The sequence below is a fragment of the Oculina patagonica genome, chromosome 7 (genome assembly GCF_052425735.1).
Source record: "Oculina patagonica isolate OP01 chromosome 7, crgOcupat, whole genome shotgun sequence".
Classification (NCBI taxonomy): domain Eukaryota; kingdom Metazoa; phylum Cnidaria; class Anthozoa; order Scleractinia; family Oculinidae; genus Oculina; species Oculina patagonica.
The window spans coordinates 342573-359695 of record NC_135764.1 but is presented as its reverse complement, the minus strand read 5'-3'; the positions used below and the strand labels follow the sequence as shown (position 1 = coordinate 359695).

Below are 17123 nucleotides of genomic sequence, written 5' to 3'. Positions count from 1 at the left end.
TATGTAAAGGCCGACGTTAGTTATGAAACATTTTAGTTGAGTAAACATTGTAGTATTATCTTATCGTAATTGCCAGGTGGCTGTTTTGAAGGCTGGAATTCGGCATATATCCGTTCATCGTTAACCAAATTGAATATCTTGAATTCCGCGGTTTTATTCCCATCATACAAGGAGAGTGTAAGACATGTGTTCGTCCTCATTCTTCGTAACGTTCGAGGAGTACACATCATAGAATTTTCCCGCCTCCATCCCCAGTCATTCCGCCTTCATCAGCCACTGGCCTTTTGCTTACGGCTGGGCCTGTTTTCACGCCCACCTGCGCTAACGATCCGTCGTATTTTTGGTAATTAAGCTGTCACTAAAGCTATTTTAGTCAATAAATCGCCACTCTCGTGGCCAAATTATTCCATCTTGGTTATCTCACTTTTAATCTGGGTTGTCTTCCGATAAACAACTGGCGGCTAACAATTAAAAGTTCTCGTAGGCATCTACATAAATTATATTAAAATATTTAGCTGCGATTTATTCAAATTTATTTTCAATGTAAGATTCTATAACTCCATCTTGCTCAAGATTACGAATTTCCTTGTCATTGTATTCTAAGAGTTCTGTTAGAATTTCTTTTGTATGTTGACCTAAAATGGGCGGTGCGGTGGGTACCCCCTGACAGGTTTGCCCGTTATATTCCACAGCTGGACCTAAAAACAAAGAAACAAGAAAAACAGGTTCAGTCTCCAATCGGCGCGGATACTAAAAATGCAGAAGGTAGAACTCACAAGTAAAAAAAGCGGGAGTGAAGTCGGGATCGTTGCGAAAGTTTCTTGAACTAAAGAAACGACAACAACACTAAATCAAATACAGTCATTTTAAGAGGTTTACAGAAACCACACTGGTCAGCCTAATATTCTTAAAATGGTATTTAGTTGCTGTTGTTGTTTTTAACCATTCAGGGCTTTAAGCTTTCCTCGTTATTAGTGCCAAGTTTAACAAATAAGGAACACTGCGATAATGTATCCTGAGAACAGGCTCACTATGCGCCCCGCTCCGCCACCGAATTTGTTTTTGCCCCATACCCACTAGGAAGCCTTCACTAGCCTTCCTTATCATTAGCCTTCACAGGCTAATGATAATGTTACACTTAGTTTTCGAGGGAGGCCCAGCTCGAAAAGTAGCATACAAAAACACACTGACAGCTTGCTTCACAGGAATTGTCGCTTATGGATAACAAATTAAAACTAATAAAGTATATAAATTATATAAGGCTATAAGCTGCTATGTCACGTCAAAAAGTCTCCTTCCCAGCTGATTTTTTTTTTTGCGCCCATTCCGTGTGCAGGCGTCTCCTTTATCCTTCCCATATAAGAAAAGTGACTTTTTCCGTTACTTTTCCAAGGCAAGGCAAGAAATGGGAGACGCGTGCGCACGGGGAGGCCTGAGGAGCAGTTGGCTTGGTAACCTGGTACTCGTATCCTTCCTGCTGTGGGGTGGTCCAGCTCCTGAACCATCTGTTTGTACTTTACCTGGAAAAAGATATCCAGCATAAAGATTTGTTTTATCGAAGAGCATTACAACATGTTTAACGTCTTGTTTTGAGAATTGTTTTTTAATTAGTTTACCTGCGGATCTTCAAACACCTGTTTTATGTTATTTATAGGGCCGCAAGGAATTCCGGAACCATCAAACGCCTCGGCCCAGTCCTTTGTAGTTCTTTGAAGAAAGCTGCAATAAAAACGAGAAATAAATGTAATTCAAAATAACAACAACAATAATGTATCTTCCCTACAGTTTCTCTTCCTTTTTCTTTGCGCTCGCCCGCGCTCGTCTTGTCCATAATCTTGTAAAAGATGTTGTTTTGCGACACCAGAGAGCGTATGTGTAAAAGGTTCGTCAGAGCCCGGTCAGACATGACACCCTGCCCAGTACTTAAGCCCACTACTCCGATATGGCAAAATTAGTTACTAATTAGTTTGTTTAATTACTAAAAAGTCCTACATTTTCTTTGACTATATAGAGATCAGTTACGTTATTGTCTCCCAGAAATGCATATTGTGCAGCCTTGGAGATAAGAAGCAGAACACCAAGAAATACTTCCTTACTTTGCGTTTCCTTGAGAGGAACTAAACGCGCAAATTTGATATGATACAAAGTTTATTAGTTTTTTGTTGACTACTTATTCCGTAGTGCAATTACATGTAAAACAACCAACCTTTTGTCAAGAATAGTAAGCAACTCCTTACGATTTTCAACTCGGGCCGCATTAGTAGAGAACAATGGGTCATCGGCCAAATGATCTAAACCTAATAACTAACCAACAAAAACAATAATAAGCCTTTCTGTCGTTATCATATCTTCATTCTCGTCCCCAGAACCGCTTGTCCCTCTCAGCCGGCTGAGCCTGGGCACCGCCGAGAAACAAGTGGCTCTGGGGACACGTGATTTGATTGATTTAGTTTTAACAAAAAACAACCAATAAATTAAATCCCTTTTATACAGAGTTTAAAAGGGTGATTTGATTGGCTTGATTTGAAATTCCCTTTGTCAAATGTTGCCAAATCATGTGTCCCCAGATTGAGAGTCACCTAGTCGTCTCCTAAGACATTTATATCCCGCATCTTACACACAGAGATGACTGGGACGAGTTAGAAATTGTGTAGAAAGGAGCGAAAAGGAAAATGGAATATTGACCTTGTTTTTCGGAAGATGCGTTTACTATACTTTCTACTATGTTTTACAAGAAACGCATCTCCTTTTCTCAAGACGTGCCTCTCTCTCGAGAGAGAGAGGGCAAGTCCCCTTTCTCTTGGGACGTTTCTCGTTTCTTGTGTAAAGTAAAGAGACGCATCTCGTTTCTTGAGAGATGCATCTCATTTCCCTCAGGATGCGTCTTGTTTCTCAACACGCATATCATTTCGAGACCGGTCGAGACGTGACTGGATTCTCGGAAGAAGCATCTCGTTTCTCGCGAGAAGCGTTTGTACTCTCTGAAGATGCGTATTCCTTCTCGACAGGCGCGTCTCGTTTCTCGCTAACTCATTTTGTTTCCTTTTCACGAGAAGGGCTTCTTAAGAAATTAAAATTACTGGTAAAACTTACAATTTTGGAATTTATTAGTAGTAGATTTCTAAAGAAGATTTTTTGCAGTTGTTTACAAGTTGAAGGTGAACAAGTTAGTTCTGAGCATACAGTAAAAAAACAATGTTTATTGCGTGCCCAGATTTGCAACGTGTACTCTGTTAATGGATGGAAGGGTGTTTATTATTGACACATACAAGCGTTAAGTACGTCTTACAGTTTTCCTGGGTACAGTGTTATATGGAATGAAGAAAGACGTTTATCTTACTTGACAAAGTTTTCTAAACAAGCCATCATTTCCAGCACCAACCAAAAAGTGTCCATCTTGAGTTTTGAAAGCCTAAGGAACAAGAAAAGTCACGGAACGTTAACTATCAGATCGTTAAATAGCTAGTCTGTTGGGCTTTCTGGAAGGCATGAATACACACAATAACTGACGTGCGTCGCTGCGCTTTTAGGTTTGAATACGATGTGTTTTTTTTTTTCACCTGTAAGCTTTAGTTTAAAATGAAACGATCGCTGCGCGGAACTGATGGACGCGGAAATTAAGGCAACAAACGAAGAAGAGATTTTAACACTTTTGGAAACATCTGTGGCTAGCTAACATTTCTCCGAAAATACCTGTTTGGAAAACTCACGTACATTTTGAGTTTACGCTAAAGTAATAAACTTTATAAACTAAAAGATGGATTTTTTAACCCACATCACCTCTAGAGGATCTTCAGTACACTATCGCAACGTCAAAAAAGTTCTATATAGTTTGCATTCACACCTCTGCCCACACCCTTCCACATAAGACAAAATTGCTCAAAATCGCCTCAAGCCTTGTTTACAAGAAGCTCTTTCCAAACAAATTTCACCTTCACACTGATTTCGTGCGTATTCTATTCATCTCTATTGCACTGGGAATTCATTTGAAAAGTTTGCACTTTGAAAGGCAGGGTTGGAGGTTAAATGTCTTGAATTAGCCATTCTGACATAAGCCAGCATAAGATGCTATGCCCATGATTTCCCTTTGCAATAAATCATTTTTACCACTGGGGGCTCAGTAAGCTTCAGAAAAAGGAGGGCCAAATGTTACTTTAAATATTAATGTTACCCTCTATAAATAAAACTACTTACTTACTTACTTATGACTCTCCTCCTCACTACTATATGCCTAGACTTTCTCAAAGCTCTCTGCACGTGATGCGTGCCTACATTCATTCTCACCTGATATGGTACAATACTGTGATGTGCAGTTCCGTACCGGCCTGTCTCAAACCCAGCATTAAGGTAACTAGTGCCAACATGACTTAGCATGGCTATCTGCAACACAAGTTCCACGTACAAATCAGGAATTGCCCAGTGCTTTTCTTACGTTAAAAGGGGAACTTAAGCCTTGGCATCACAGCATACAAATTTTCCTTAGATAACCCTTGATCCTAAGGTGCTTTTTTTTTTGTGTGCTTGACATAACCGTTGTATCGATATTGTGCAGAGAAGTTAGATCCTGGACTGACTGTTGGGCCTAAAAGGAACCAGATAAACCGCTAACACAGCAAAACAACAGGGCAGAAAGCAGTCTCAATTTGCCTCTCCCCCTCCCCCCACCACCACACCCACAATACCTACAGCTCCATTGCCTGTCACCCATTGATTTCACATATACTTTTTCCACTCAGTTTCAGGAGAAAGGAGACACTGCTTACAGCTCTGTGATAATAAATTCTCTCTAATTCAGTTTCACGATACACTTATGGAAAATTAGACAATTGATATGATTTATTTACATGTCAATATTAAAACAATCAGAATACAGACAACTACGAAAATACCTGTGATGCCAGTAAAGAGCAGTCTATTTTCTGTCCTAGTCCTGTTTTTTGCCTTTGTATAAGAGCAGCCATAATAGCTCCTTGTGCATATAATCCTGTTGTTAAGTCCGTTACTGCAATGCCAACCTTACATGGGCTACCATCCTAAATGGTTACAAAAAAAAAGTAATGGTTAAAGATTTTATTGCACAATTACAGTAATGTTCAGTGGGTTACAAGAAATAACTTTCTAAATAGGAATCCATTTTTATTACAGTCAGAGGCAAAGTGTTTACAAACAAATTAAGAACTATTTCTAACACATTCTAAAAATTAGTACATACACTTTATTTTAAGTCTATAATCAAATTTAGTCAGTATAATAGGGTGTGAATGTAATGTGATCAAGGGGTGATCAGATGAGTTACCTCAGGGCCCGTTATGTGCATCAGTCCACCAACACCTGACACCATGACATCATATCCCGGCCTTTGATCATAAGGTCCCCCAGGTCCATATCCTGTTATGGAACAATATATCAAGGAAGGCACAGATGCTTTAAGTTGATTGTATCCTAAACCCAGCTTGCCCAGTTTTCCTGGCAGGTAGTTTTCTACTAGAATATCACACTTTGCAGCAAGCTGTTGAGTAGATTAAAATTACAGATATTTCACTTCAGATAAACTCTTGCTCAGATTTGGCCTAGAAGTCAACATTAATCTGTCAGAATCTCCATACTTATGATGACATAGCTCTTTAGAAATCCATGTCTACAGCGCCTTGGATTGGTTATTGCTCAGTTTTGAATTGCTCACAAGTAAGAACCAAACTGAGAGACTGCATTGGATACGTCAAGTAAATGTTTGTAGATTAAAGTCATCACTATGGAATTTTTCTGCTAAAATCTCAGACATCTTTTGAACAGGTCAAGAATTAAGTACACAGCGAAAAACATCTGTTTACCTAGGATATATTTTAAGTAGAAAAATATGATAAATTGATAATAAAAATACAATCACTGCGAGTACCTTTCTGACAATTTCTGCGCCTTTAGGATCCTTGATGTTTATAGCAATGCTCTGAAAAGTTGCAAGATAAGTAACAACTTTAAGTGGGAAAAATAGCTTCCCAAACTACCATCCATGTAATAATACATATCACTGACTTACTGCTCCAGGGGCTTCTGCAAGGCAAAGTGTATTTGATTTATAGCTTAAGATATTAATAGTACAATTAATTACCTTTTTGTTTCTATTCACAGAAAGAAAATATGTGCTTTGATCTCCACAGTATGGGGGAGCCCAAAATCTTGTGTCATCTCCAAGTCCTAAAGTCAACAGAAATAATGAAAAAATGTTTCAGATATTATATGTAACAGCTATTCATATATAATTACATGCTGCTCGCATGTCACCCCTTATCTAATAAAGATATTAATAAAAAATGTATCTATTTAATTTGAGAGTTGACTGTAAAATTATTATATCATATACCTGGCTTTTCAACTTTTATTATTTCAGCTCCCAAGTCTCCAAGAAGCATTGTTGTAAAAGGTCCTGCAAGGATTCTATACAAAAATAAACATTTGTCATAATTTGTGGAGTTCCAAAATATATCCATACCCACCCCACAGAAGGTCATTGGAAATTCTGAAGGGGTTGGGGGGGGGGGGGGGGTTGGGGTCTCAAAAGCCAAAATTTTTAAAGGAAAGTATTGGGCCTACCGGTACTGGAATTTCCAGAGGGGTGGTGGGAGTCAAACCAAGAAAAAAACAACCTTTCATGGGAGGGGTATGGATATTCTCTGGAACAAGACATTTTCATGTTCTGTCCGTGAACTAAAAGTGAACTTACATACACGACTTTTTTACTTATTAATCTGAATAAAAAATTCACCATTAGCTAGACAAGGCCAGACACCATCCCTATCGAATATAACTATAAAGTTAAGTCTCATCCAAGCCAAGTGGCCCATCAGCCAGAGATCCCGTTTCAAATATAATTATAGCTACTGGAAACTACTTTAATTTGCATATATTTGGACCAGTGTACATAAGTTATTTATAAACAGGAGGCTAGAATATACTGTATCAAATACCTTGTCATATCTAAGACTTTAACTCCTGCTAATGGACCAGTTATCAGTGATCTTTTACCTGTACAACATTGTACAACAAATACATTGAATAAATTGTAAATGGCCATCTCCACATACTTTTTGATTGTTTCTTTTTTTAAGATTATCAAGTCAGTAGTGTAGCAATGAGATAAAAACGAGTCCTAACAGTTAAATAATATGATGATGATATGATGATGGTGATTATTTTGATGGTGATTACAGGGGTGATAATGATGATGACAATAACAATGATGATGAAATACCAGATTTCAATCTTATCTTAATATTTATTCAGCACAGTCACAGTATAAGAAGTGCACTGATAACTTAATGATAACTTTCTTTTCTTTATTGCGGGGTCTTAAAATTACTCCCTTTGTCATCCTACCAAAAAAAAGGAGGAAAAAAGAACCACCAAAGGTTTGAAAAGATAACAACAAATAAAATGATTGTTTAATTACTTACCCATAATATTTTTGCAGAAACAGCCATCAAATGGTAAAACACAGCGAAATAATTTACGAGTAATCATTGTTTACATGTACAAATGATCAAGTGTTCCAGCCAAGTTTCGGGTTAGTACTTCATGTACCAGTGTTAAAGGGTACCAAAAACCCTTTTCCTTATTTGGATATCCGCTGACCGCTGTGCGCCCTCAAAACAAATTCCAAAATCAAAATGGCGGCGGCGGATGTGATAACACTACAATCATAAGAAGAAACAGGCCGGGAACCAAGGCTGCTGTAAGTTTTAATTGTTATATTTATTGTTGTAAAGGATTTAGGGGTCAGTTTTTTTTGTTAGGGATAAGACTGAAGGGATTCACGTGGCTTGATTTACGATGAAACAGTTTGACGTGACTCTTGAGTTCATAATTTTCAGGTTCATTTCTGATCTAGACAACAATGTAAATACGTATAAGTTTGGGAAGCTTTGATAATTACCTTTTTAAGCCTAGGTTACTGATGTTTCAGATCAAGTTTATTAAAATATCCTATACTAAGAAATGGACTGTCGCCGTTTTAATTTTCCATCATCTATTCGTTGTACTTTGTATACAGTAGACGTTTACCTTATTATAGAATTTAACGATACATGTAATTAACGCAATTTCGATTCGCGTTTCTCCTCGCCATGTTTCACACTACCTCTACACCACTCTCTACTCACAGAGCGTGGGACACACGGGTCCTCCCTGTCCATTTGCTTCTGTTGTACATTCTCCTCAGTCTTGTTGAGGTGGTCTAACGTGGTGCTTTACTATGATCAATTCGGTAACTTCATGCACAACACATGAGATTCGCGTTAAAATCATGTTAACATAAATTTTCGACAATCGTGTTAATTTTTACGCGTACATTTTGTTCCGTTGTTAAAATCTTCGTTATATTCCTATAATAAGGTAATTTTACTGGAGCGAGAAGTGCAGTTTTCATCTAACCACAGCTTGTTTATTATGTTTTACAGGATATGTACGGCTGGCCTGATGAACCATTTGAAGAGATGGACAGTACATTAGCAGTACAGCAGGTACTAGAATACTGTATATCTACACCCTCCCTGTATACAAGATTTTAAAGGGGCTCAAAAGACATTTCTGAGGGGACAGCTTGGTTTGCATTCCTTGATTGAGGGATAAGAAAAAAATTGACTATTTTTCTGCGAAGACTAGAATAATCAGGTTACTTTTAGGGGGCATCATGTTAGCACTTTGATTTGTTTCTTTAATTTGACTTATGTTTATGGGGGCCAGCTTTTAAGGGTTAATTTTAATTTAAAAAAAGTAAAAGTGGCAAGAAAGGATCAGTTATAACCAAAGGCTTTCAAAAGCTCTTCTTGGATGAAACTCAGGCTGGTAACATGTTTCTTTGTATTTAGTACATCCAACAACAGATCCGAGCAGACTTCACAAATATAGAAGCCATTTTAGATTCACCAGAGGGTCAGGATGAAGGGGTGTGGAAATATGAACATCTGAGAGAGTTTTGTATGGAACTGAATGGACTAGCTGTCAAACTTCAGGTAACATTCCTTATTCATACATGTAACTGTATGTAATGAATGAGCAACAAAAGACTACATTTTGGCAAACAAACAAGAAACAGTGTACAGTTAACTCTCTCATAACGGACAAAAACCTGGTGTTGGCATGTCCTTCCGTTTTTTCAGTCATTTTACTGTAACTAAACTCCCTATAAGACAGACATCTCTCTAAGATGTACAGTTGGAGACGGTCCTGATGGCGTCCATTTAAGAGAGACTGTATATCACAAATTTTGTTTAGGAAAACATTTATTGTCACATAATAAGGAGCATTTATTTTTTTTTTCTTCAGTCTGATTGTACACCTTCCACCTGCACGCAAATGACAGCTACAGAGCAGTGGATATTCTTATGTGCTGCACACAAAACCCCCAGAGAGGTAAGACATATTAAAATTATATAATAATAATAATAATAATAATAATAATAATAAAAAAAAAAATAAAATATAAATATATATAGCGCTAAAAATATAAAAATTCTAAAGCGCTGTTTAAAATATAAAAAAAAAAATATAAAAAATATAAATATATAAATATATATATAAAAATATAAAAATTATTTTAATTATTAAAAAATAGAGAACACCTTCATTTTTATATACCTTTACATCATTCTACTCCTGAAATTGGTTCTCTCAGCCATTCAAAGTACATATAGCAAATGAGGGTTTTTACTTGAGATCTATGTTAATTGGTACAAATTAAAATCCCTTCAGTTGGCAATGCACAGAGTTTTTATCCAATTATTGCTTTAAATCTGAGATCACAGTATTATTAGAGGACCACTGGTTGGCTTGAAACAGTCCAACTTCACTGATTGATTGTCATTTTCTCCCTAACAGTGTCCAGCTATTGATTACACAAGGCATACTCTGGATGGTGCGGCCTCTTTACTTAATAGCAACAAATACTTTCCCAGCAGGTAATGTTTGTCATTAATAGTTATTTTTATGCTTGCATTTAGTACACTCCTGCTAATAAGGCATTTTCTGCCAAGAACAAAAGGAGAGAATATGTTAAATGTTAGTTCCCAGCATTGGTTGTACACAGTTGTCATATACATAAAGACAATATCTTCTAGTTGCTGAAGTTCCAAATTCTCCTTTCTTGTGTTCTAAACATTGAGGTTGTATTGTCTAGAGAGAAATCAGATTTTGATCACAGTTGAGTCAATCTTAGTATAACACTGACTTCCAAAAGATGGCTTTGTTATGTCATGGTATACTTGCTTTCTTATTTTCTCCTGTCTATGGTCATGAAAACCTGTTTTCTATCCTGTTTTCTATCCTGTTTTGATGTTTAGAGTGAGTATCAAGGAGTCATCTGTGGCTAAGCTGGGTTCAGTTTGTAGACGAGTTTATAGGATATTTTCACATGCTTATTTTCACCATCGGAGCATTTATGATGAATTTGAGGTAAGTATCTTGTTTTTTAACCAGGTCAAGTATGACAGATCTTAACAAATTGAGGTTTTAAGTGGGCATCATGAAAAAATCAGCCAAAGCACCTATTAACCGAAGTCAGATGACACTATTTTACGAGATAGCATTGCAGGAAAATGCCCACTTACAGAGTAATAATGATATTACAGAATAATAAGGGATCGAATATGGGATCGAAAGCACATCACGCGAACAACGTGCATAAAGCGCGCGTAAACAATCGACCTCGCCTGATGAGACTGCAGTTTGCAGTCGAAACGTCGCGATCAACATCTCAAACGATCCGGAGACAAACGAATAAACGTTCATTACTTACAGAGAATTACTTATGACAAATGTTTAGGTGACTTAAAGGACCCTCGGTCTGCTACTCTGGGTCAGGCAGTAGCTCGTTCAAGGTCGCACATGAATGGCTCGTCCTTTAGATAACAAAAGATCATTCGACAGGAAAAATGCCCCTAGCACCAAAAAATATTAGTTACTGCTACACCAGAGAATCAGCAGAATGACATGCATATGAGGGCTGCTACACTACTGACACAATTATGAATACAAATGTTTGGGTTACTTCTGTGAGTCACACAGATGCTTTTTTCTATTGCAGAATGAAACTCTACTGTGCAAGAGATTTACAACTTATGTGCTTAAGTATGACTTGATGGCAAAAGAGAATCTAATCGTTCCTATGGAGGATACCATGCCACCCCCACCCCCACCCCCTGAGGATTCCAGAGATGAAAATCCAATGGATAGTGAAGCCTGAAGAATTCAACAGGATTGTGAACCAACATGTAATGGGGAAAATTCAGCAGGGTTGCTGTCCAGCATAAACAGCTTTCAAAACACTTGTATTAATAATGAGGCTCAAACAAAGGGCAAATACTCGGGGCAAGTGGAAGATAAAGTCGGCCTCTACATTCACTGCCATCACCTGTTGTAGTTAGCACTCGCCCCAAATTTCTGTCTTTGAAGTAACGGTGACGTTAAGTTTCACTTCCATCAAACATCACCTTCACTGGTTCAAAAGGTCACGTCCGTCAGTTGTGAGTCGTAGACTTCTATCTATTTTGTTTGTTACTGTTTTTCAAGTTTTGTTTGCTGTCACCATAATTACGATTTACAGCAGCAAAAAAAAATGCAATCTTTTCAAAGTTTGTGCATTATTGAAAGCACAGTTAATAAAAATAGAAGGTAATTTATTTTATTCAGTTTGATTATAAACTAGGTGACTCCACTCCCATGCCAGACTCAATCCAATAGCATAACTGTGGGACACTTCTCAATTCCCTAGACAGTGATTGCTATGTAATTCGCTTATACCTCAACACGTTAAGGCTGTGTTGACCTGTAATATACTGTGTTTTAAACAAACAAATAAAAATAGGTAATTTTTTTTATTTATTTTTTTGTTTTTTTTTTAGCCTAACTTAATTTAAAAGAGCTGCAAACATTTAAGACCTCGCTTCTCGTCTTCAACTAGATTGACAAGGTTTTAATTTTTGTTTATCTTGAATGATTTCCAGTACGGATTGAAATGTTTTACTCATGGGAAAGTAACTAAATTACTTTAGGTGCCGTGTATTGGTTTTGCACCTGATATATCAATAAAATAGAACAGTTGCTCGGATTGGCAATAAAATAAAACATTCGCTGGGATTGGTCAATAAGATAGATTACTCGGATTGGTCAATAAGATAGAACATTTGCTCGGATTGGCCAGTAAGATAGAACGCTTGAACTGGTCAATAAAATAGAGGACTCGGATTGGTCAATAATATAGGACCTTTTGCGTAGCCTGATAAGACAGTGAATTTACAAGAATAATACAATGCAGTGTATTTCAATTTTGATTTGCTCAAAACGGAGAAAAAATATGCATTGGAAATACAATACATTTACTTTAAATCAACGCGAAGACTGTTGTTCACCCTCGAAACTATTTCTAGATTTTATGCCCACTGACATATCTATCTAGATTTTATGGCCCTGAAAAAAACTCCATGTGACGGGAGCCTCCTCTTGAAAAAGTATTCACCTTTTTCCAATATGGCGGGAAATATATTATTCTTTTGTTTTCATTTTAGTTGGCCTTCGTGGCCTCGATCGCATCTGTAGAAGTCTAAAGAATCTTTGGATTAAAATGAGGCTAAAAAGGCCAATTAACATGTAGACAAAAGAATACAGGTTTTTTTTCGGCCATTTTGAAAAAAAGGTGTATTTATTTTTTTAACTGCTTTCTACCCAAATACCACAGAACTGTTGTTAACAAACGCTTGCAAGAAGAAGATAATTTCATTTTGACGCGGTATTCATTTTAGATCATTTTATTTTAATATTTATTACAAGCATTGCTGTCCGCGGCGTCTTTCTCATTTAAATTGGAAAAAAGAAAACCTCTGACAGTCAGATAAAAACAAGAAGTAATAAATGAAAACCCGGATTCTCGCCGCAAAGCACAAACCAGCGGGCAATTCAAAACTTTCAAGGAGGGAAAAATGTTTATTGTACATCACGGTTACCGTAGTGACATAAAGAGCAAAGCCGCGCAACACGGTTTTTTAACTTATTTTATAATAATAATTACCATCAGTATATACAGTACAGTATAGTACGGAAACTTTTCAGGTAACGTAACTATGAACAGTTTGTGATTGGTTCTCCTGGGAGTGGCGACTGAAGGAAACATTTTGGCTAACTGCGGTGTCCACAATTAGTAGAGGGGACTTTTCCCCTCAGCTACTACAGATTTGACACGTTAATAAAGTAAGCTCTTCAATACTCTCTTGCCGTACTTTACAATATTCACCTAATTGCAGTAACATTGTCATATTAAAATGAAAAAGTCACTCGGGCGAACTTTAAACGTGTCATTTCTAATGCCTAATTCATTCCGTGATATTTGCCTTTTTTCATCTTCTTTTTCTATGACAACGACATACAATTAGGTGTATACAAATTAAACTAGTAAAGATAGTAAAAGAATTGCGCGTATTGTGGAGTTTTTCTTCCTTTATAGATGAATGATTAAATTCAAAACATAAATTTTATCATCTTATCTTTTCTAACATCTTTCTTGCACGCCAACTTCAAACAACTGACCGTGTTTTCAGATAATTAAATGCAAACTTCAAGAGGAAATATTTACTTCCAGTGCCCTGAATTGCTTTCTAAGTATTAAGGACTATTTACAAATAAACATTCACTAACAGCAACATTGAAAAGGAAACTGGAGAAATAAACAGAGTCTTGTCTTTGTGGTAGTTTGCTCTCGTTAGCTTTATACATTTTTTCCTCTATATTCTTCCCTTGAAGTTTTCTTTGTCGATGCAATGGCAACCTCAGGGGGGTGGGGGTCAAAACTCGACTGCGGATCTTCTCTGTGTTCCTTGATGTTTCTGTTGTGTTTTCTCTCCTCATTTCGAAACTGCTCATCTCTACTTGTCCGGTGGAGTATCCGTAGAAATGCCGCGTAAAGACACATGCTGTTTAACACGGCCTTCAACGGTGTTACGATAAGAAGGGTATTGATTTCTTCGGCTGAAAGCCTGAAAAATTAATTCATAGAGGTACACAAATTCAGTTACAAGAATGTATGACAACAGAACATTCCGAAAATTAACTCGATATTCGAGACAAAAAAATACATATATAAATTAACATAAAAAATGAAGTATATTTAAAATCTGTGTTGCACGAATAAATTATATACGGTGGAATAACTTGTCCGTCCAAGACTTTACTAGCGGGGGTTTTGTCCATTGGATAATTATTTTTTTCCAAAATACGTTTTTGAGTTTGTAACTAGAATATTACCGCAAAACACGGATGAGATCATCCCCCCTAAAGTTACCTTTGCGCTTAAATGAAACGTCAAACCGGATTCAGTGAAAATAAACAAGTAACAAAGCAAGGAACTGTAAAAATTACTTTTGTATACAATAAAACAATATGTTTTTTAGAAAGGTAGTGTTTAAAACGCGGTTTCCATTTTACTGGGCCATTTTACGAGCCGTCCATACTCGCATCAATCTCGCAGTGTTCAGTTCTATATACTGTAATGAACGTCAGCACCTTGTCAACTATTTAGTCTACATGGAGACTTTCTCTGTATTATAAACATGACCTGATCTGATTATCTACACAGCATTATATAGTTATATAGTCCAACAAAATCTCAGTTTGTCACTCTTGCATTACTGACTGAAAAACCGAGCGCTTGATTGAGATCAATCGGTAGGCTTGCTTCGGCGGACGACTTTGTTATTTGGCGGCTCTGATGGAAAATTGACTGATTTCTTACCTGGGGAAATGTGAAAACTTGATGAAAACTCACTAAAAACTCTGCAAATCTCCAATTTGCGCGAGATGACAAGCCGGCCCCGGAAAACAGTATACTAACAAAACTTTCGGCGGAATCAATCGAGCAATTCAATCCATCTGAATCACTGCATTCAACTATGCTTTGGTCTTCTTCGTAAAAAGAAAACAAACAAACGATTTGAATGTCGAACAGATATTGCTGTGTTATGTCGTATAAACACAATAGCATTCTTAATAAAAATGTCGGTTGCCTGGACAACTCGGTATAGAGCTGTTTGTATAACCAATTTTCATTTCATAAACCCCTTGCTCTTGGTAGCATCTTTTTTTGCCTCGTTGACTACCGTAAAATTCCGGTTATAATCCCTGTGCTTATACAACTTCGTAAGGGGTTTGGGTGGGCTTTATAAACGGAGGGGCTTATATCCGGGAGGGCTTATAAGCGGAATAAAAAAACGTTTCGAAACGAGCCACGGGAGTGTTGATCGAAATACGTTTTTAAATTAACTGACCCTCCTACCTCAAACAAGGCCAGACAGGGCCAGATAACTGACCCTCCTACCTCAAACAAGGCCAGACAGGGCCAAGGCCAGACAGGGCCAGATACCTGACCCTCCTACCTCAAACAAGGCCAGACAGGGCCAGTAAACTGACCCTCCTACCTCAAACAAGGCCAGACAGGGCCAGTTAACTGACCCTCCTACCTCAAACAAGGCCAGACAGGGCCAGTAAACTGACCCTCCTACCTCAAACAAGGCCAGACAGGGCCAGTAAACTGACTCTCCTACCTCAAACAAGGCCAGACAGGGCCAGTAAACTGACCCTCCTACCTCAAACAAGGTCAGACAGGGCCAGTAAACTGACCCTCCTACCTCAAACAAGGTCAGACAGGGCCAGTAAACTGACCCTCCTATCTCAAACAAGGCCAGACAGGGCCAGTAAACTGACCCTCCTACCTCAAACAAGGCCAGACAGGGCCAGTAAACTGACCCTCCTACCTCAAACAAGGCCAGACAGGGCCAGTAAACTGACCCTCCTACCTCAAACAAGGCGAGACAGGGCCAGTAAACTGACCCTCCTACCTCAAACAAGGCCAGACAGGGCCAGTAAACTGACCCTCCTACCTCAAACAAGGTCAGACAGGGCCAGTAAACTGACCCTCCTACCTCAAACAAGGCCAGACAGGGCCAGTAAACTGACCCTCCTACCTCAAACAAGGTCAGACAGGAACAGTAAACTGACCCTCCTACCTCAAACAAGGCCAGACAGGGCCAAGGCCAAACAGGGCCAGTAAACTGACCCTCCTACCTCAAACAAGGCCAGACAGGGCCAGTAAACTGACCCTCCTACCTCAAACAAGGCCAGACAGGGCCAGTAAACTGATCCTTCTTGCTGAATGTGGCGTTTCGCTTGAGTGGTTGGTCGAGTTAGCGTGGCTCGCCAGTGTTGTTTTGATAGAGCTCATTTAGAATTCTACTCGCCGTTTTCGTTCGCTCAGCGACTTTTCTTGCGATAATTTATTGCTACAATTGTATAGAGAAATCCTCCTTTAAAGTCATCATTCAGCAATGTAGTCCTTGTGGTAAAGTTGAGGCGTTTTCAATCGCGTGAACTTGTCGCTTCGTGTAATTGAATTGAATGTATGATCAATTAAAAGAATTTATGCCTTGCCTTTTGTTTTGCTTTCTAAATATTAAGGACTATTTACAAATAAACATTCACTTGCAGCAACATTGAAAAGGAAACTGGAGAAATAAACAGAGTCTTGTCTTTGTGTCAGTTTGCTCTCGTAAGCTTTATACATTCTTTTCTCTATATTCTTCCTTTGAACTTTTCTTTGTCGATGCAATGGCAACCTCAGGGGGGTGGGGGTCAAAACTCGACTGCGGATCTTCTCTGTGTTCCTTCATTTTTCTGTTGTGTTTTCTCTCCTCATTTCGTAACTGCTCATCTCTACTTGTCCGGTGGAGTATCTGTAGAAATGGCGCGTAAAGACACATGCTGTTCCACACGGCTTTCAACGTTGTTACGATAAGAAGAACTAGGGTACGTATAGATTTCTTGCACGTGAAAGCCTTAAAAATCAATTCATAGAGGAACACAAAATCAGTTACAAGAATGTATGACAACAGAACATCCCGAAAATTAACTCGATATTCGAGACATAAAAAATATATATATTAACATAAAAAATGCAGTATATTTTAAATCCGTGTTGCACGAATGAATTAGATAAGGTGGAATACAGCAAACACTCGCGATAAGAACCTTTTTTTTCCAGGTTAGCCTAAACAGGTTCTTACATAAATGGTAGTTAACACAAATTTAGG

The 17123-nt window shown here is 38.0% G+C and overlaps 3 protein-coding genes across 5 annotated transcripts in view; 1 reads left to right on the top strand and 2 right to left on the bottom strand.

The window, feature by feature from the left end:
* On the bottom strand, positions 1-7595 carry LOC144660284 (succinyl-CoA:glutarate CoA-transferase-like). Of its 2 annotated transcripts, XM_078520892.1 has the most exons (13): positions 7452-7583; positions 6966-7023; positions 6362-6435; positions 6110-6195; positions 5897-5947; positions 5297-5509; positions 4890-5033; positions 4285-4380; positions 3341-3412; positions 2207-2304; positions 1617-1719; positions 1457-1520; positions 1-698 (listed from the first exon to the last, which is right to left on the bottom strand). In XM_078520892.1, exons 1-13 carry the CDS (start codon positions 7516-7518, stop codon positions 523-525), a joined length of 1302 nt encoding a protein of 433 aa, XP_078377018.1. In that variant the 5' UTR covers positions 7519-7583; the 3' UTR covers positions 1-522. The 2 variants fall into 2 exon arrangements, with proteins under 2 accessions (XP_078377018.1, XP_078377017.1); XM_078520891.1 differs by lacking the exon at positions 1-698 and having other exon boundaries at positions 1272-1520; positions 7452-7595.
* Positions 7596-7649: 54 nt separating this feature from the next.
* On the top strand, positions 7650-11870 carry LOC144660286 (MOB-like protein phocein). The gene is given in 8 exon segments (XM_078520895.1): positions 7650-7685; positions 7688-7729; positions 8454-8516; positions 8865-9008; positions 9322-9408; positions 9874-9953; positions 10335-10446; positions 11078-11870. Coding segments are annotated over 8 exon segments (708 nt in total). The 5' UTR covers positions 7650-7664; the 3' UTR covers positions 11237-11870.
* A 1612-nt stretch (positions 11871-13482) lies between these two features.
* Positions 13483-17123, bottom strand: part of LOC144660243 (uncharacterized) — a 35339-nt gene continuing 31698 nt past the window's right edge. Inside the window, exons 3-5 of one of the 2 annotated variants that reach the window (XR_013572069.1) lie at positions 15498-16868; positions 14774-15313; positions 13483-14018 (exon numbers count right to left, since the gene is read on the bottom strand). Coding sequence is in view for 1 of the 2 variants with exons in the window: in XM_078520843.1 (XP_078376969.1) it covers positions 13908-14018; positions 14774-15022 (360 nt within the window). In the remaining variant the exon portion in view is untranslated. Of the gene's footprint in view, positions 14019-14773; positions 16869-17123 lie in introns of both variants that reach the window. The other variant, XM_078520843.1, reaches the window with a different exon arrangement.

What these genes read in the sequence shown, in the direction of transcription:
- LOC144660284 (XM_078520891.1), bottom strand. Translation starts at nt 7,518, where the DNA reads ATGATTACTCGTAAATTATTTCGCTGTGTTTTACCATTTGATGGCTGT. An exon ending in AATAAAAGTTGAAAAGCCAG is followed by an intron (nt 6,196 to 6,361) that starts GTATATGATATA and finishes TGTTGACTTTAG; the next exon opens with GACTTGGAGATGACACAAGA. An exon ending in CTTACTATTCTTGACAAAAG is followed by an intron (nt 1,720 to 2,206) that starts GTTGGTTGTTTT and finishes TTTTTATTGCAG; the next exon opens with CTTTCTTCAAAGAACTACAA.